Source organism: Amblyomma mixtum, chromosome 3, assembly GCF_055824585.1.
Source record: "Amblyomma mixtum isolate Tamu chromosome 3, ASM5582458v1, whole genome shotgun sequence".
NCBI lineage: Eukaryota > Metazoa > Arthropoda > Arachnida > Ixodida > Ixodidae > Amblyomma > Amblyomma mixtum.
The window spans coordinates 141,566,090-141,586,511 of NC_143014.1; the positions used below are offsets into that span (position 1 = coordinate 141,566,090).

The window sequence follows — 20,422 nt, forward strand, 5'->3', positions numbered from 1 at the left end:
TTTATTTGAGCAAAAATTGAACCCGCACTTTTATACACACACTTTTTGCTCAAATAAAAGTTGGAAGTTCAGCGCTCTTTACCTTCTTCTCCTTCTTCTTTCTGTGTGGTGTTCGCGCTGCTGATACATATGGATCGCAACCAACTAGCCCGACAGATGGTGTTATTGACTCAACATGACGGGGCCGAGCGAGCTACGGAACCGTACACCGTCGTGATTACCGTTACTCGGCGGTTTTTATGCGCTGCTCTGAGACGACTGCGTCACTCGTTTTACGAGACTAGTAGTTGTGTGTGCTTGCATTTTAAACTTAAGCTTCACCACTTGCTACGTTTTACGCATAGAAGTAGGGCCGCAGCCGTGCCTCGTTTATACGGACATTCGGTTTGCGGAGAAGACTGCCCATAAAGCGAATCGCCCGTAACAACGAATCGCGAAGAAAAAAGACCTTATTATTAAGGTCCGCTTCTGTGCATACACGGTGAGCGGAAGAGTTGAAAATAGAACATTTTTACTTACAACTGCATTATACAAGTCGCCCTTATTGTAAAGACAATGTGCAGCGGTTTGATTCGCCTATAGTCGGATACAACTCAAGCGGCTTTTCCCCTTCACAGTACCACCTTCCAGCCAATGGCCTTAGTCGATTCTCATGAGCCTGCTAGCGTAACAGTGCAGGGAGTGGCAGATGAAAGGGGATACAGTCCCACCCATCCATGGTCGAAGATAGTCTCCCCCACTCCATTGTCACGCTAGCAGGTTGATGAGAATCGGCCGACCCCATTGGCTGGAAGGGGGGGTCCTTTGACGGGGAAAAGCCGCTTCGTTCTTGAGCTGTATCCGATTATAGTGGTCGGTGATGGCGCTCATGGCATGGTGACTTCCTACAACTGTTGATATATTCCATAGCTGCTCTCAGTCGGCTGACAGCTGCTGAACGCAGCTTTCAACGTAGCGCAGGCTGCAGAAGAGGCTTTTTTTTTTTCAATCATTTACGCAGTTCGGCAAATCATGAGACGCATCAACTGAAGGCAGAAAGAAAAGAGGTCATCAATCAGGCATTTCCACTTTCGTGCTGCCTCTTACTAAGATCTGGAGGGGGCAGTCGAGGTCTTCTCACCGCTGTGTATATTAATGCGAAAAAAAGTGCATGGGTCCCAATGGCCTTTGTGCGATTTCACCCTGTCCATTCTCCGGCCGGCGAGTTTCCATATTAGCAAGGCGTAAGTACACTGAAATAGTTGGGTCCCCTGATAAGTTGTCCATAATTTGAGTAGTCCATATAAACGCGGGTCGTTTTAACGACGCGCGACTATATTTCAGTAATGATGTATGCGTGATTCGCAGATGCTTCCAAAACTAACACCTCACCACACAATTAACCCAGAAAATTTCTATTTGTGTAGCCGCAACGTGCTTATGCACAGGGTACCGTTTTCCCTGCAAGCCGTTTTCCCTGCATGTCCCGTAAAGCCTTTCTTTTTGCCTGGCCAGCCGCCAGTCGCGTAGACCACAAAGACAAGCCAGAGGAGAGAGGAAGACAGGGAGCAGCGTCGTTACATGCTCCGGGTGATAAAAGGATAACGACAGCGAAACGGGAAAGTGGGGATGAGACGACTACCTGCGCGTCCTGTCCGCCGGTTGACCCCCAATTAAACCGACGGCAACCTTTTTCGCGCCGTCTGAGCAGCGCGCTCGTCGCCCGCGAGGCTCGGGAAAAACAAACACGCCGCCGGGGGAGGGGGTCCTTTGGCGCCGCTGCCCTCGTGCGGAGGGCTAGCCGCCGCAGCTGAATCACGGTGGCGGGGCCACTCCAATTGGAAAATCGCCGACGCCGCCGCACAATGAACTCGCCGGTGACCGCCAAGGCTCGACGTCGTCGCCAAGCCTGGGCCTGCACCGAGCAAGAGCCCGCCGCATATTCCTACCCCCCCCCCCCCCCCCGCCCCCCACCTTCATCCGCGACGGTGCTTTGTTCGTCCAGATCAAAGGACAGGAAAGGCTGCTGCGGCAGCGAGGGTCAAGGGGAGGCGGCGGGCTTCCTCCCCCACCACCGTCCGCCAGCCCCCACCCCGCTTCGTCCGTCGCCGCCGTCCCTTTAGTTTCAAAGTCATGTCAGGCACCGGCCACCCTTTGTGCCACCGGCGTGGCGTGCCCCTTTGTTTCGAGCAGCGCGCGATGAATTCGCTGATGCGCTCTCCCTTCTTTGCGCAAGGATCTCCCGTGGAACGCATTGTGCGGAGCGGACGCCGTGCGGTTTCGGTGAGATCGGCGAAACCGGACGAGGCCGCGCCCCCTCGGTTCCTCTCTTTCTCGTCCTTTGCTGTTTTTTTTCTTTCATTTGTAGTGGTGTATGTCTCATGTTTTTCTCAATTTAATTAAGCTGTCATCAACCTACTGCTCAGACCGGATGTCTTAGACGCATTCCTTCAGTTGGATTATGCTTAGGCGCTGCTGTTCCTTGTGGCGCAAAAACAACGGGGCTCAAAAGCCATACAGTGAATCTTCGTCACAAGGGACTCTTTCGCCAAATCTGATTAGAAGTTTTGTGCAGTTTAATATCTAGAGTTCGCAACAGCTATCTGCCTGCAAGGGCTTTTCAGCATGATGCGTCACCGCGCTGCGAACTTGCGTAATACTGTATGCAATAATTGTTGCTACTGCTTGTGGCGTTGATTTCCGTTGTTGCGTGGAATGGTCCCCACTGGAATTTTAGTTTACTGTTGGCGGAAGACAAAAGCATTCTAAAATGTTTTGAAATCTTACCGGCTTTGCTACCAAAAAGAACACAAAAAACGTGACGTGGCCGCAATGTCATGCAGGTTTGTTCCCCAGTCTCTTTCCATCAGGAGGACAAGCGCGAAGATGTAAATGGCCGGCACATGCGCCTTCTCTCCTCATATCGCTCAGCGCCGCGATGACGCGGGGGGAGGGGAGCCAGTCAGCGGCGCCTCCCCACTTGTGTAACGAGCGGCCGCTCCGCGCCGACAAAGCGCGCACCGTTGGCCCTCGCCCGCCAGCCTGCGCGTTCGCGCAGCAACGCCTCGGCGTTCTCCTCCGCCACGTCCGGTAGCCGCCGTGGCCACCGTCAGCCTGCTTCTGCTGCTGCGGCGCGCAGTGGGCGGCTGGGTGGTGGTTACGGGCCACGCTTTATCGGCGCATTCGTTTTGGGCCGCGAAGGCCGCGTCGTGCTGGTTCCGAGGGTGATGAGGCGCGGTCTCCGTTGCACAAGCTGGTCAAGGCCAGTGCGGCGTGTGTGACATACGGATCGCGCTCGTCGTTCGCTGGGCCCGGTGCACGTGGGAGCGAGGACAGCTGCCCTCGTGCGGACCGGAGGAGACGCAGAGCCCTCCATCAAAAAGAGACATTGAAAATGAAACGAAAAAAAAAAAATCATGGACAACGGGCACCCTTTGTCAGAGCTCGGTTGCCGCGGTACCAAAAAGCAATGATCACAACGTGCATCAGGAGAAAAATCTGGTTGGCTAAGTTTTGGTCCACAGATAACGCTTAGCGAGGAGGCAATATGGAACGGTGCACTTAGGTTTTGTCGCAAACGGTCCAGCACATTATTCGCGGGACCCCATCCTCCAGGCGTATGCTCATGCGCAAGTGCGCCAGTTCTTGCGCGAAACGAGTGCGTCCTCATAAAGGAAATCTGCTCTAAGAACCTCAGACAGTAGGCACGCCTGTAAAAAACGATTCGGTGCAGGCTGCCTGGCACCAATGTGCCCAAGTAGTTGTGGCTGCAGTTGCAAACCGACCGACCAAATGGACAGAGGAGCAGCTTCGCGCCCGCCTAGTATTGCGATAGCATGCTGCAACATAAGTGACCGGCAGCTCTTTGTGTACCGCGTCTTCCTCTTGTCTTCGGTGATTTAGGGTCGACATGCCTTGCGTAACAACGACGAGCGCTCGGGCAGTTGCTTGTACATGGCTTGTATATGACCGCATATATATCTCCATCGGTGCAACGCACAGTCGCCTTCACCGCCTGCGTGGTTCAGCTCCCAGTACGGCTGCACCCGTGCACGTAAGCAGCGTAACTGGCGCAAGCCCAAAACGTCAGCCATACATCCACGACACGGCCACGAAATGCCGACCCGACAACGAATATTGCACTGTTACCACGCTAGCGCGGAACATGGATGCCCTTGTTTTATTTAGTTTTGCTTTCGGCCAATCAGGGACACCGACACCCGCCTGAGCCAACACGCAGAGATTGGCCGGGGCCGCTCAGTGCCACGTGGCCGCATGGTAATCATGTTGCTGCGCGCGCCGGGGCCTCCTCCGGCAAACGAGGAAGTGCGCGGCGCGCATGCCAGTTTCCCACCCCGATCCATAAGGGAGAAGAACGGGCAGAGGAGTATGGAAATAACGCAGGGAAAAAATAAAACATTCAGCAAAGAAATAGGCGCTGGCTGCAAAGAAAAAGAAATGGGCGAGACAAGCCGCGCCTCGCGGAATTGCGGCAACCTGACCTGCAAAAAAGCGTCACGAAGGATAATGCGCATCACGTCTGTGTTACCACCGTGTCCGCACGCATCGCGAGCTGCTGGCAACGCTGTAGCGTCTCCATGGAGCGCGTGCGGTGCTGCTGCGGCTGAGTAAGACGAGCCGTTTGTCGTACATATACGCACCTACAGAGGCGGCATGCTCTCGAGGTGGCGCGGGTGAGCGCACGATAGCGTTAGCCTCGTGCAAGTAAATCGAGTGCGGGCGCTCGAGAAGTTTTGATGTGCCCCGTGGCCTGACTGCACGTTTCGGCGAAGTTGCACAAGAGCGCGGCGTCCTCAGTTCGTGTAAAGCTGCTGCAGCACGGGGCGCGACAAATTCATTTAACATGCGAGACCGGACTGCGAAATGAGCCAAGAGAAAGAAAACCCGGCCTTACGGAAGCTGCCGCTCAGGAGCTTTGGCACGCCTGTGTGCTGAGTTCACATTTCCTCCTTGCCTCTGTGGGGTGTTACACCCGTTGTCGGTGGTTATAATTGTTGCCATTAACAAAAATAAGTGCCGGCTGTCCGGCCCGAAGAGCCCCATAGAGTGAAAGGAAATCTGCACAAAACGTAACGTATAGCAAGCACAGCTCCGGGCAATGCTTAGAGGCAGGGCGATGTCAGTAGGCCATTCTCGGTCTAATTGAGCAGACCTCCTTCTTGAGTAAGCGCGCTTTGGAAATGAGCGAGCATATTTGGCTGCAGGTGGTCTACGAGTCAGCGGTCAATTGGGCATCTCTGCACCCTAAATCTCTTTCTGTCTGTACATAACTGCAAATTCTTACATGTAGTATATCTGATCGTTGCGGCTCTTTTAATATTGTTACGATAGTCTTGAGGTACATATTCAGTCGACTAGTAAGGAAAGACACTGCAATAGCGTACAGTGTCAGTTACTAGTTGTGGGTGGTTGTCTTACCTTAGTCAAGGGCTTGTGTTTCGTCTCGTTAAAGAAAAGACTTATTTTTCGTTATCTTCTTGTTTCGCCGTGTTTTAAATTATTGAAGAAGACAAAATGTCGAATCAAAATTTGTCGCTACGACAATGTAACGAGAAATTTAGCGAGAGCTGGAGGCAGCGGAGGGTTGACGCTTGTGCAGCACCAGGGTCTGTTGTCGCTGGCTCTCTGGTCGCATCTGAGAGAAGGAGCGCAAGGCAGCCGTTTTTTTTTTTTTTATCCCGGAGTATTGACGTCACTTCTTTCGCCTCTTACGACGTGGATATAACGACCAATCCCCACTTTGTAACACCAGCCGCAGTCGGCTTCCGCATTTGTGACCCCTCTCCCCACATACCGTGCATGCTCAGCACCACCTAGAACACTGGGAAGGCATCAGCATGGCCACCTCTCCCCAGCGACTAGGATGGCAGTCATGTTAAAGTCGAATGGAAAGGATCCAGTCGGCGCGAGCCTGGGTGCCTCCTCTCGCAGCTGTACGTGATGCGGACGAAGCCGCGACCGACAAGACCTGGTTTGAGCTACTAACATATCTCGCTGTAAATCGCCGAAACCAACTCACCGGCTCCTCTTCGCGCACATAACAGAACCTCAATAAACCAGCGCGGTGACTGTAATCGTCGCTATCGGCGGAAGAAGTCAAAGCAGAGTAATAAACATGGCTAAATCAAACCAGCCAGTTAAACTATAACCTGAACATGCTTGCTCTACAACACAGACCTCACGACCGGTGGCGAACTTTGCCGGGGAAAACTTTTTTATTTTATTTTTACCTGCCTACTATGGATCACGAACTGCCTACCGGAAGACATTCTCCGAAGACACGCTGTCCACCACGACTGTAGAAGTTGTTGAAGAAGAACAGATGTACAAGAACTCGCCCAGCTCTCTACTGGCAACTCTTAGCGAAAGAGAAAACGCACGTCGTCTGTGGCGAAATCGATCTTCTCTGTCAGCCTCCCCGATGGATCAGTGCTGCTGCTGAGTGGCTCTCGCTTCCGGAACTGTCAGAGGAGCAAGTGTGCAGCCCACGCGAAGGGCTCTACCTGTCCAGCCATTGAATGGGCTCTCGTGAATCGAACAGGATCTTACGCGGACTTAAGGGTCCCATTTCCACTACTGGGTCGATTCAACTTTTCGCCGCCGTCGTCAAACGCGCGTGTCTCCCGAAAGCCTCCGGGCTCTGCCCTCCACGTAATACCCGGTCAGCGCCACCAAGCGATATACTGTGTCCTTCCACCATTATCGGCCATCTTTACCCTTGCGAACAGGCCGGGCGAAAAAAGAAAAGTCCAAAGGCGCCTCGGGCGCTCTCAACTTCGGAAACAGGCGAGCATACCCCGCCGCCTGGCCCAGGAAGCACCGGCACACCTATTCAAGTCGCTAGTTTCGCCGATTCCCCGGAGGGTGCGGATACGCTGATCCTACGGGCAACTCAGCTCGAGGGAAGAAAAAAAAAGAAGGAAAGAAACACGGCGCCGGATGGCGGGGGCTGTTGCTAGCGCGGGAGTAAAAGTTTCAATTTCACCCGGGCGCACGCATTTCGAACCGGAGACTGGCGAACCGGCTTCTCAAACCGTGGAATGCGCGCCGCCGGCGCGGCGGCTGCGCCCAACGGCTAAGCAGATCACGAACGCCATTTTTGAGTCTTTGAAGTGGTGCGGCGCTTCTTGCTGTCACGATGCCGGAGATCTCTGCGAGGGAAGCGCCAAGTTCGGGAGTTGGAGGGAGGGGGGGTCATGGCGCCAACAGAAAAAGGAGAGAATAGAAAGATGGAGCCGAGGAACGGAGTGGTCGAGTTTTCTCTCCTCTGGGCTCTTTTCAATGGAAATATCGAAACGTAATGCGGCAGCACGTGCGTGTGTAGTGAATTGGAGTGCAAGCGCGACCCTTGCACGAATTCTGGCGAAAATTTTCGCCGCCCTGGACGCCGCTTCCCGGAGGCCGCTGCTTGATGTTTGGGCGCTTTTCTATTCACGCGGCCCAACCGTTTCCGCGTCTGTATGGTGTGTGTGTGTGTGTGTGGGGGGGGGGGGGGGGCGCTCCTATAGGAACTGCAATTTTTACTTATTCGAGCGTCTCCAGCTAGCGAATCTGCCGTGGGGAAAAGAAAAGAAGAAAAGTAAAAGAACGGGCGCCCGTCACTTTGGAGAGATGTTGCGATTCCGAGAGGAGCAGGTAGAAAAGGGGCTCTATACCCTTGAAAAGAAATCACCTTTTCCTTCGATTGACGATTTCGCCTTTCTTTCCCCGGTCACGACACGTTCTGTCTGGCCCAAGCACTGTTTATTCCTGTGTATACTTGGCCGACCCTGCAGACACTGGAAATTCTCAATTTGGATGCGCCGTCACATCGGAAAGTCTGCTTCAAAACATTAGACAACAAAAAAATTATGTGGCTTCCGGATTCTGGGTGTGACTTTGTGCTGTGAAAGACCAAGCGAATGGCCCGGGATAGGGCACGCAGGTGCCTACTGGTTCTTCACGGCGCACGCACTCGCAAATTCAAAGTACGTTCGGAGCAACAAAGTCTAAGGAGAGTTTTAGCAGTGGCAGGTGGACGCCCCTGTACACGTTCATGTGCTCATACGTTTCCGCTATGCTAAAACTCTCTAGTGGTAGGTTTAGCAGGAGTTGTACGGGCCGAACACGAGTATAGTGAAATTTCCACGGCACTCGATGACCAGTGTCATTCTTTCACCGATCCAACAAATGCGGCAAACGCAAAGAGGCAGATGCACAATGTGTGCATGGCAACCGTTGTTCCCGAAAACGTTCACTTCTGACACGTCACTCCTCCGAGGAACTTATGGAACCTGGAAGTATAATCTTGCTGCTTCATGCCTTCAACTGTTCCGCTCACGCGTATTGACTCGACGGAAATTTAGGTGTGATCAATTGGATTGATGCGGAGGAAATGAGATAGCATTTTTCTTTCATTTGCCTATCTATTCCAATTCTGATTCCATTGTCTTTCACTCCCCGATCTACTCCAATTAGGATTATATTCCAATTCCGATTCTATTGGAATTCTGTTCTATTTCAGGTCTGATTCTATTCTTATTTAATTTCTATTCGTAATCGTTCCTTTTATTCATTTTTAGTGGGACATTCTTGATCACTTTAATTTACACTGAGTCACTCTTAGTCCGGCATCTCCCTCCCCTCCCCTACCATGGAGAGGGGAATGGCCCTCACTGCACCTGCCAACCGTAGCAGGTAGCAGACGGAGAGAGAGAAGTTAACCTAAACACCACCTGCCATGGTTAGCGGATGTAGGCCTCACACAGGCGCCGACACCGGACAGTTTGCTCCTTCATGACTCTCCTAATGCCATCACATTAAAAAGTATGTCATTAGAGGGCATCACAGACTACATACAAAAATAGCGTTAGAGGACTAACAATGGTCGTTTGTGAGTCCACTAGGAATGCGCATCACATATATTTCAGTCATCTTTTTTTTTTTCTCCACAGTGTTCTGCAGGGGGTGATTTGCATACCACAGAATAGCCCATGCACTTTTTCAGACAAACGACTACAGGCTTCTTGTTCTATATAGGAGCACTCGTGCCGCGTGCTTCGAAGTTGAGCGTTGAAAGCTTTTCTGATGACAAAGAACGATTCAGCTGGCTCGCGAATCCTACGCAGACAGCCACAAATGCCCCATCAATAGCACATTTTCGCGGTCATCTAAGCTCGTTTGAACTAGCAACATGGGGTACGAGAGCGCTTCCGTAAAAGACAGGGACCGCGCGAAATATCGTATCGGCCGGTCGCACAGTCCTCCGCGTGGGCCTGTGCAGACCCTGAAGGCGTTCCTTCTGCGCAGGTCCTCTCCGAGCAACTACAACGACGTGAAGCTGAAGCTGCTGCAGGAAGGCGGCCTGGAGTTCCGCGACGCCGACATGCTGTATCCGGGCGACCCGTCGGCGCAGGTTGTGTCGTACGCGGCGGGGCCTCTGCAGCCGCTTCCTCCGCATGAGGACGTCTACGGCTCCACACAGCTGGGGGCCATCATGGACCTCCAGCAGCAACCGCAGCCGCAGCACGTGCAGGCAGCGCAGGTCCAGGACCACGAGCCCAAGAAGAAGAGTGAGTGTCGCCCCCCACGTGGCTGCGTGACCGCGTGCGCGTAGGGATTGTGCATGCAAGCGAGCAAAGAGCGGGTGCACGTATGCCCTCTGCGGGCATGCTCTGCGTGATTCTTGTCTTTATAGTCCAGTTGACGAGTTCAGTTGGCAGCCACTGTCAGGCCAGTAATAGCAGCTTAGGAATGTCAGTCAGCAGTAAAGTTTTGGTAGCTGTATTTCAGCAGTACTCACCAATGGGGCTGCAACTTGTAGGCTAACGAAAAGGGCTGAACTAAACTGAGGACAGCACAGCGAGCTATGGAAATAAATATGATAGGGGCAACGTTGAAACGCCACAAGAGAGTAGAGTGGGTTAGGTAACAAACGGGAGATAATGATATCCTATGTCTAGGGTCAAGAAGAAGAAATGGGTATGTGCAGGGCGTGTAACACGAAGGGGAGATAAACGATGGTCGGTTAAGGACTGCAGTGAATTTAGAGGGGAGGAAAGCGGGACAGGGGTTGGCAAAGAGTGAGGTCGATGGATGAGACTAAGAAATTTGCTGCTGACTTGCAGCTGACTCTGTACAGGGAGAATTGGAGATCAGTGAGCCTTTGTCCTACATTTGACAAACAGCCGGGCTAACGACGTCGTTGACAATGATGGTTATGACTGACGACAAGGACGACGGCGACAAGTCAGTGAAAACGTGACATCCAGTGCGGAGTACGGTGATTTCAAGTTAGCCAAACAGGCGCGGTGATAAGAATTTGAATTAGCCGGTGCACTACTCCGTCTGCAGTGGTTATCATTAAGGTATAGAGAAGGTAGCGGTGCGACGTCGCTTCAGCAGGAGTTGGTTAGGTGCTCAGGTGTATGCTGAGATGACGCTGCAACCTTACTATAAAAGTGCCTTCCCGCTACAATGGCCGCAGTGTTCGTCTACAACAGGCGTCCTTCGCAATTGCATCCGGCTAAATTTTGCGCACACGCCGTGTTTAGAGTGATGACAGTGAACGACAATATGAAATATAAATTCCTGTTTATAGTATTGGCTGCAGCGATTTTATGCTCAGTGCTTTGATACCCTGTACGGGATTTGAAACTTCGCTTCGAAAACGCTGCAGTAAGAGGGCACTTATTCATTAATTGCAAAGCAAATCTGTGTTCCTGCAAAAAGTGCGCGTGCATGCGACAGGCTCGCTGTGCTGGTAGTGTACTGATCGACGCTTTTTTTTGTCGGGGCATGAAACTTCCGGAGAGCTCACCGGCATCCTTTCGTGGATGCGCCTTATAGAACGCTGCACGCGTGTAGAAGTCACATGAAGAGCCCCTCGGCAAAACCCCAAATCGTTAACTATAAATGAGGACTGGATAAACGTTCTCCGCGCTGCCAGCCGTATACACTGTGATGTTGCAGCTTCCGACCCCTTCACAGAGCAGCCGTATATGCAGACTGACCGAATTATTCATAACCTGCGAAGAACTTTCAGATGATTTAACTGAGAAGTGACAGTTGTTTCTGAGTTTTATTTGCCCCGAGCTCGATTCGACACAGGAAAAAAAAAGAAATTAAAAAATCAATCGTTTTATATGACTCGCCTCTTGGGAAAGAGTATTTCACCCCAAGTTCGACATTATTATTTCTTATCCCTTGTCGGTATCGCCGTCGAGACGGCCGTGAGGCTGGACCATGTCCCCGAAATGAGTGGCCCGAACTCCCCCCGCACTGCACCAGTGCGGACGGAGGCGACGCAAGGCGGCGACGTTCAGCGTGCGGCGCCGTCGCAGGCGAAGCTCCGGCTGCAGGGGAATTCACGCACGGTTGGACAGCAGCGCATCTTTGTAGTACACGCCAGGAGCGGCCGCCGCCAAGCATGCCACATTGCGCAGTGGGCTAGAACCGACCGTTTTCACGCTCGCTAACCGTAACGCCGTGTCTCTCAGCATCTTTTTTTTTTTTTCACTTTATTATTATTTCTTGCAAGACTAAACCATCATTTCGTCTCTAAACGGATCCTTTTCACGTCGTCGCGATGTCGTTGCGTTTTTTTTTAATTCATTTTTCTTTTCCTTCTCACGGAAAAGAAGCCCCGGCTCCATTTGCGTATGCAAAGACGGTCTTCGTGATATGACCCCAACAAGGCATCAAGCCAAACGGGACGCGAGGGAAGATCGCCTCGTGGGCCCGGCCAAGAGAGAGCCAACTCGCTCTTGTAAGAGCGGGCTGTCTGGTTTCTATGCGGCTCTCTGACATTACGAATATGCCCACTCTAAGTCTTTGTCGGAAACCGGCGGTTGTAGCTATTATTATTATATTTTTGTGGCTCTCTCTCCTTACCTTCGTCGGTCGGGAGCTCCAGCTTACAATTTGATTCGTGTGATAACGCCGGTGGATGTATTCATGGTACGCGAAGGTTCTTTGAAAGTCCTATTGCACGGATCGTATAGTGCTGCAGAACCTGACGACTTTATGATCGCTCGTGACGTCACTTAATTCGCACTACGCGACAACCTAATCTTCTGGGCGAAGTCTAATTCTCGGCTAATTGTCTGCTTCCATTTTGTACTGAGGCACACCTAGTTTTTGTGGCCCTCAAAAAAAAAAATGCGCAAAAACCAAACGTACAGGTAAAGGCATATGCGAACAGTATGAAATGTGGCAACTGGTTCGCGCTTTAGAAAGAAATTTCTTCTTACCTCCGTATCGAATGTAAAAAAGGTATCACACTCATGCAGCATGGGCCCTAGTGTAAAACTACTCGAAAGAAAAAACAAACAAACAAACAAACAAACCTCTCTCTTGGTTCGGAAGTTTTTTGTTTTGTTTTGTTTTGTTCCCTTGTCAATGGTTGCGTGCTAATAATGCGTTCCCTTTCATTATACTGGTACCTGCACTTATCTCTCACAATTCATGAATCACAGCGCGATGCGCTAGTTCTCATAGCCCCCGAGTCCTTATGTCAACGACGCGCGACCGAGCAAGTTTATGGCTCTTGAGGCTGGAATACGAAACCTCGCAGCACTTGACGGCGCGGGCGATCGCGGTTCATCGGGCTCAGGTATTGTGCGCTGACGGAGGGCTGTCCATGGATCTCCCTGACCTGAATACCGTGCCACTTGAACGCTTTTCGCTGATACTTCCGGAAAGTCGTCCAGCATCGATTGGCGCCGCGGCGTTGGCACAAAGAAACGAACGCGGACTTTTCTGCGTTCAGCGGAGAGAAAAAAAAAGAAAGAAAGCACACACAAGTGCCCCTTGGACAGAAAAAGATGTAGAAACGAAAAAAAAAATAAACAGAAAACGGCCAGCTGAAAGACGGGCCGTTACCCGTGATCCCCGCTGCCTTTCTCTTGAGTACTTTATGCCCACTCGCCCATTCTAGTATTTTGCTGCAATCACAGTTTTACGGCCTCTGTTCTCGAGACAGCAAGCAGCTCGTTGAGAGCAAAGCTCCCCGCGCTTTGGGACAGACGACGTCGCCGTTAAGAGCTCGCATTTGGCCCTGCGTCGTCTCGGCTGTGAAGGAAAGTTGGAGAGGCTGTTTCGGAGAGGAGGGAGAGGAAGCGCGCGCAGCTATTCGAAAAATAGAGAAAATGATCCCGAGAAAACTTGGTGGCGGTGGCGTCCTCTGCGCGGCAGCGCCGAGAACGCTGACGGGCAAACGGCAAAGGCACATGAGAATCACCCCAGGCAAAAAAATAAAAATCAAATAATCGTAGCTATCGTCGCTTTAAAAAAAAAGTGCGCAGATGTCCGAGCGTCTTTAGTGCTTTCCTGCAGTAGACGCCGATGTCCGCCATTTCTGAGGCAACACGGGCGAGCGCAGGAAGATTGGCGACCAAATGTCGGGAGTTGGCTACGCCTCGACCGCCATTCATGACTCATTTAATTCAGCGGTATGATCAGTGGCATGTTGAGATGCACAGTACTGCAAATACAGAACTGCCCTACAAATACAGTACTGTCCTTTAGAGAGGGCAGTACTGTATTTGTAACTCATTAAACTTGTTTACTTGTGGAGGAAGGGAAGCGATATAGTTCGCACACACTTCGGTGATACAAGTTCATTACACTTTAGCAAGTTTACGTAAAGAGGACCGACAGTGTCTGGCCCCTTGCCTGTACCAATAGGCTATTTTGGATCAATGAAATGACCTATGTTCGAAACTGTAGAGACACGCTCACCGCCGCACAAACCTGGGTGCAATTTCTCTGGCCACTTCACCCAGTTGAAGCTCGAAAGGACAAACTTTAGCCGCGTTTGGTGTGCTCGGCAGAATGCGGAAAATGCCAGAGCAGAACTCGGAGTTTCGCGAAGAGGGCAAGGCCAGCAAGCGCTACAGCAGAGACAAGACGCGTCTCGGCGGCGTCTGCAAGATGGCTCGCGAGCCTCCATGTGCAGCTTTGCCTGATGAAGGGTGAAATGGGCGCTGAGGTATATGCCTGAAAACACGTCGCAATGACACGGGAAAGCTGGAAGTGCGCTGGGGCCCCTCAAAGGTAACACACACGGTCAGAAAGTACCGAGGCTAAATGTGCAGAGGAAAGAAACGAGAAACAAAAAAACAATTCAAGAAAACTGACGAGTACAGGACACGATGGTTCAGTTCGGCTTGGTTCCGAGCTCGACCATTTTCTTGTCTGGGAAACGCGAAACACGGCGGGAATGACCGGCTGCAGGTGCTTGTCTTTCCTGCTTTCATTCAGTTGCCTGGCGTTGCGCAGGAAGGCGAAGAAAACTATCAGAAAAAAACAAACAAAACGCGTCGAAGAGCATACGAGCCACGCGCCGCTTTGCGATGCGAAAGCAAGCTCGTGCCCGTTCCCTTTTTTAGCCTTACACACGCACCTGACGCAAGAAAGTTGCATTCTGTTGCCCATGCCACCGCAGTGATTTCTCGCATCGTGCGCACGCTTGTTACGTTTCAGATGCTCGCTCTCTTTCCTCCGTGCTCGGGTCGTGATTTCTTTCCTCTCTTCGAAGAGTATTCGACCCTCAACGCACTCGCTGCTTTTGTTTCTGTTGGTGGGAACACCCCCACCTCCCGCGTCTTTTCCTTTCCACCGCTGCGCATCTCGCGGTGCGCGAAAAAGTGCGTGTGCACACGAGGCTGGTGCGATTCAAATCTGTTATCAAACTGCTGACCCCCTCAGTGCCTCCGTGGGCCCGCAGCAGCAGCGATTCGTGTGGCGGCGGTAGCGCGCGTCTCTCAAGAAGTGGACCCACCGGTGCCAGAAAGGACCCCCTTCCTCGCCGAGAGCGCAGAACGGTCGAAGCCTCCGGGGGAGAACTCTCGCAAGATCGCGAACACGCGGGCCGCCTCGTCTTTCGCCGATCGGAGGAAGGCCTGCACGCAGTACAGCGGCGGCACGACGCCGTTCCTAGCAGCGGCCGTTAAATGCCGGGTCCCAGCGGGATGACAGGCGCAAAAATCGTAGCGGCGATTTCGTTCCCCGAGGCAGCCCCGGAGCAGTCGCCGGAGGGTCAGCGACATCGGGCCAAGGTGGCGTCCGCGCAGGGCCTCCATTAGAGCGCGCTCCCTCGCCGCCGCTATAACAACAGGTGTTCCGGCTCGGCCCGAGCGCGCGCGGCGGAAGCCGGGGGAGGAAGGCCGATTGAAAGGAAGGGCGCTCGCTTGATTCCCCGCGCGAACCTTTTACTCCTTGAGGCCTGCAATTCGGCAGCGCGTCACACTCCTGACAGTGCGTGAGAAAGTTTATTTTGATAGGGGAATGGCCGTGGCGGGGGGCTGCCCGCTCTTCGTCCGCTGCCGGCAGCGCGGGGGGGCGGCGTTTTAATAAGCGCTTCCCGCCGCAGGGGCTTGCCGTACTCTTTAGAGATGGCCCTTCCGGGCAGCGCGGGCGGCCGGTCGCACGGCTGCGGGTCTGCATCGGCGGCAGAAACGCACAAATGCTAGGGTGCGCCGCTGGCACCCAGCTCTTTTGCGCGCGAGCTGCGCGTGCACTTGGGGCTCCGGGTGAAGGCGATGTCACGCCGCTCTTTCCGCGCAGGGACCTCCAGCATATATCCCGCCGGCAAAAACACTCGGAGAGTGAGCGACAAGCGGCTTCCGAGGGCGGAGCGTGCGCGTACGGGCGCCAGAACACTTTCGGCGTAAACACACGCACCATTTCAGCGGCGATGCGGGCGTCACGACCGCGGGCAGACCTCGACCTTGAAGCAGCAGCTGGGCGCGTCACGAGCGCAATGCGGAAATGCGATTCGTCAGGGTCCTTTTCAGTTGCAGCCAACACTGCCAGCAGGTGTACGGCAGGTAGCTTTGTGTATCGAAGGCGCTAACCGGAAACTAACTGCCGGGTTTAACCCTGGATGCGCAGGTTATTCTTAGTTTTGCCCTCTCTGTTAAGCGGCTGCGGGGGTATCATCGGGTAATAACCACCTTACATCGATGTGGCAGCTGCTATAAGGTGTACTAGCCTTATCCGCCCTTGCTTCTCTTTAACCCTGTCTACATCACCGGCGAGTTTGGTCGTGAACCTAGAGCGGTTATTTCGGCTACCATTACAGCCGTTCCTGCCTGCTATTCAGCTCACTTCACGGGAGGCAGAACTTTTAGTCTGCGCTTTTTCTACGTCAGTTGAGTTTTATGTCAGCTGATGGTAAAATAGGAGCCAGGCGTTCTTGAAGAAGTCTCCTTTCGTTTTATTGAACAATCATAGCATAGACATCCGCTACTGCTTCGATGTTTTAATGCAAAGGCACCATCATTTCCGTTTGCCTTTAGTAATGATAATAATATAGTAAAACACTATATATTATATTGCCTTTATGTCACTTTCCATTTTGCTCCAAACCACTCAGTTCTCTCGATGGGTGGCAGAACTAAGGACGCACAGTGATGATACACAAGCCGCACAGTTGCTTAAATATCACTGTTATCGCCCATCATAATCCCTGCGCTCCTTCAAGCGCTTACTTCACTTCTGCAGTGGCTTATTATTATTATTATTATTATTATTATTATTATTATTATTATTATTATTATTATTATTATTATTATTATTATTATTATTATTATTATTATTATTATTATTATTATTATTATTTTGTTTACATTTATGGGATCCCAACCTTACACGACTACTGGTACTATACGAGCTCGTCCACTGAAGGATACTCCGTGTGGGAGGTGGAATTTTCGGAAGAATATAAGCGCAGGTGAATTGATTATGATTTTGCTTTGTTATTTTGGTCTAGAAAGCCCTGCGAGAATGTTGGAAGCCCCTAATATTCAACTGCCTAATAGAAAGTCTTAAAATAGAAGCGAGCACGAAGGAATCGATAAAAACAAAGGTCTCCAAACATGTACACGAATAAGGAGCCCTGGACTGCGATTCGCTTTTGAGAATCACTTGTGCGGCTACTGCTCGTCATGTCCGCAAAACAGAAGCGCAAGACATCCTGGTTGCCGTCTTCCCGCAACCGTGCACTACGAGGCAGTGCATACACCGCTCAGCTCGAGATGAGCGTCTTCGGCGCCAGCTTCGGATACGACCCAAATTCCGTTATCTCCGCTATCGCCAAGAGCTCTGAGGCAGGCGCATCGAAGGGTCTCGGCTGTGCAAATGGCACATCAAACACGTCTGCCTTCAGCCTCGAAGCTCGCGAAGCCCCAACTCGACGACTCTTTGATTTTGCCGCGTACAGTCAGCCACGAAAACACGCATCGCAGCGAGTTCCCATGACGATTCTCGCTGCCCACCGCACGCGCACACACGGACGCGTCCAAGAAGAATCGGTCCATCAGCACATCGCGTCGACGCCGCTGTCACAACTGCACGCAGTGCCGAGGGCCGTCGCGCGAGCCGCGAGGTGGGCGGGGAACAAACATGGAGCGCGGGGACGCCCAGGTCCTTCAACCTGGAGCTGCCGAGGGCTCGGCCAAACGACGGCAGCCTTATCTCGGGCACCGAAAATTGGCGGGGGTGTCCGGAGGAGGACTGGATGCCCAGCTGCTGCCCGGACAACAGCGGTGGCCGCTCGCCGAGCGGCGCGGGCGGAGCGGGTACAACAGCAGTCCTCCGCTGGTTGTAATGGGCGCCGGGGGGAGACAGAACGGCCAAGAACAGAGCCCGCGGCGGAGGAAGCGAATCACGGGGAACGGAGGAAGGATGAGAACGAAAAAAACAAGCAGAGCAGTGGCAGAGACGAATTTTCCCCGCCGATTGTTCTTTTCGGGGCGCACGTTGCGATGTGTGTGTATTTGTGCGTGTGTGTGTGTGCGTTACAAGCGCTACAAAGGCAGAGTGCCGAGCTTCCGTTCTGAAACAAACGCTTCAAGATGCTGCCCCCCCTTTCCCCTCGCCCGCCACTAGCCCTCGGGGGATAGTATTAAAGTGAATCAGAATGGAAGCCAGGTAGCTGCGCCCAGCGGAGAAGGCGAAGAGAGGAGGAGGAGGGGAGGGGTTCGCAGACTTACTCCATTAAAGGCCATTACGTGAATGAGCCCATACTCCGAGCTAGAGTGTACGTGGATGCGTACTCGCTCCTCAACTTCGCCTTGTTGCGTCTTCTCTGCAGAAACCGTAGCGCCCAGCTTAGAGAACGCAGTCGGTGAGCGGGCGACGAGAAGACGAAAACAACGGACGGGGGTGACGCCAGAGCACGCCCAGATAAAGAGAGAGAAAAAAGGCAGCGTAATACGCGTGAAATCCATTCGAGAGCGTGCTTAACGCTCGCCCGCATGGACCCGGAGGAAAGGGATGCGTGCTGCTGAGTTCGCGTGCTCACACATCTCTGGCTTCCGGAGTTTAGCGCATCCCGCTGAGGCCGCGTGCTTCGCACCTTAAATACCGCCTGTGCCATAAGAATTTCACTCGCTCTTGAACCACAACAGTTGCCGCATTCTGCCTATATGCGCGCCTGGCACCTCGAAAACATTTCGGTCCTTCCACTTGACGTGTCCTGCCTTTGCAATTCGCAACATTCGCCTTTCGGTCTGAGCTTTATAGCCTCGTTCTAGCTATACAGCCATCTCGACTTCGCAAAAATTTGTGTGCATTTGTGGGAAAGATAAAAATTGGTAAGCACCATTAACGCTGCTAAATAACTTTACTTCTTTAATACTCTCTCTGTTCGCTTGGGAAACTTTCGAACACAGCCAGGTAGGCGTAGTGAGCGCGGAGCAGCACTCAAGAAGGTTCTCTCCGAACTGCTCCGCCGATTCGTGCCTTATGGCGCGCGAGTGCAAATCTCAGTTGTATGTACCATCGCCGCTGGAGCCGCACGATCCTCGTCTCACCGTCCACGGCGTTTGCGGGCGCGCGCTGAATCGCATTACAAGTGAAGCACGCGCGCGAGGCAGCTCGGCTGTTGGAAGAGAAATAAAACAAACAAGATGGGTAAGCAAACAGACGGCCAAGCAACGCTGCTGCTGTCAGCGGGGACCGGAGCGTCCTCATTATACCCCCAAAGTGCGTAAGGCTCGGCGGCTGTTAACCCTTCTCGGGAGAGACGCTAGCGCGGCGCGTAAGTTACGTACGCCGGGGGCCGTTTCCGCCCTCGTCCGGCTGCCGCTTCTGCTGCCGCCGCGAGGAGCGCGCCAGCGTGAGCCCCGCTTTGACGGATGGCCGCCCGGTGACAAATTTACGTCCCCCGCGAGCGGACAGCGACGCTGCGCCCTCGCTGCTGCTGGTCCCCCGCCTGCCTCTCCCGACTAGACACCGTGGGATCTCCTGACGTGCGAGCATCGTCTCCGGAGAGCCTTAGCAACCCGCCTCGCGACGTTCGCATGCAGCTACGCAAAAGCAGATGCGAAAACAAGCCCCGAAACCGCCGAGATGTAAGACCGTGCGGACAGCAAACAAAAATGCGGAGGCGAAAAAGAAGGAGGCGGGGAGGGGCGGCAGAAAGAAGAGTTGCGGGCACGCGCGTTATTATTTCTCGTTTGTTTGCCGAGGAGGAGGCCTGTTCGTTTCCATCAGCGCGCTGCCACGCACTCCGGAAGCGGAGCTGTCGCCAATCGAGGCACCTGTAGAGAGCTTCCGCTTATTGTGCGCGCTTTGCGCGTTCGCTGCCGCCGCCTCGTAGAAGACGGGCCGTGTGCGCGCGCGTACGCAGCTCGTGCGCTCGCGTTGTCCCGGCGACAGAAAAACAAGGGCGCAGCTAGAGCAACCTCAGCCTTGGCCGTACACCCGGGTGCTCTGCGGATCGCCTCGTACCAGGTGCAGCGGCGCTGCCCGTCCAAATCGCTCGGAAAACGCTTCCAGAGTGTTGTGAGCAACGTCAGAGCTCTCCGAAAAGCTTGAGCTTCAATAATTATCGTTAAGGCTATAACCGTTTGGTCGTATTCACAGGGGCGGATTTGTGGGCTATTCTTGGAGGTAGCGGTTTCGGGGAAGCCAGGGGTGCCCATTTGAACTATGTATTTGTTCTAATTTTTTCTGAAAAAAAAAAAAAAAATGGAGTTCAGAATGGTTATCCTATGTAGAATTTCTCGCTTGAGGAGGGGTGAGTGGGTGTGAGACCCCCCTCCCCCATAAACCTGCCCCTGACTATGCGTCCCTTTTACGACCAAGTGATGCGTACGCTCAAAGCCATGCGATCGTATAGCAACGCGCTGAAGCGCGCTAAAAAACTTAATCCAGTGATATGCAATCTGCAAGGCGTACCCCTGCATTTAGCCAAGTTGCTTCAACTGAAGGCTCAGGCAGGGTTGTTTAGGTACAGCATTAATATAGTCGCTCGTGTCTGAACGCCTATGGGGTGGCGTTTCTTCGTCATTCTCGAGGCTTTCTTATGACCAATCTGCTGAGCGTCACACCCCCTTCCTTGTTTTCTACAACCGTCTTTCAGCAGTCCCATACAACGGGCGACGCTCTGCCACAGTGAGAAAGAGCAAGCTGTGCACATGTATTCCACTACCTA

At 52.9% G+C, this 20,422-nt stretch overlaps 1 protein-coding gene across 7 annotated transcripts in view; it reads left to right on the forward strand.

Moving 5' to 3' along the window:
- The window catches only part of LOC149352183 (paired box protein Pax-5-like), a 214,924-nt gene that overhangs the window by 31,908 nt on the left and 162,594 nt on the right, over nucleotides 1-20,422 (forward strand). For all 7 annotated transcript variants that reach the window (XM_089581327.1, XM_089581328.1, XM_089581325.1 and 4 more), the window contains exon 2: nucleotides 9,289-9,551. In XM_089581327.1, the coding sequence (XP_089437453.1) occupies nucleotides 9,289-9,551 (263 nt within the window). The remainder of the gene's footprint in view (nucleotides 1-9,288; nucleotides 9,552-20,422) is intronic.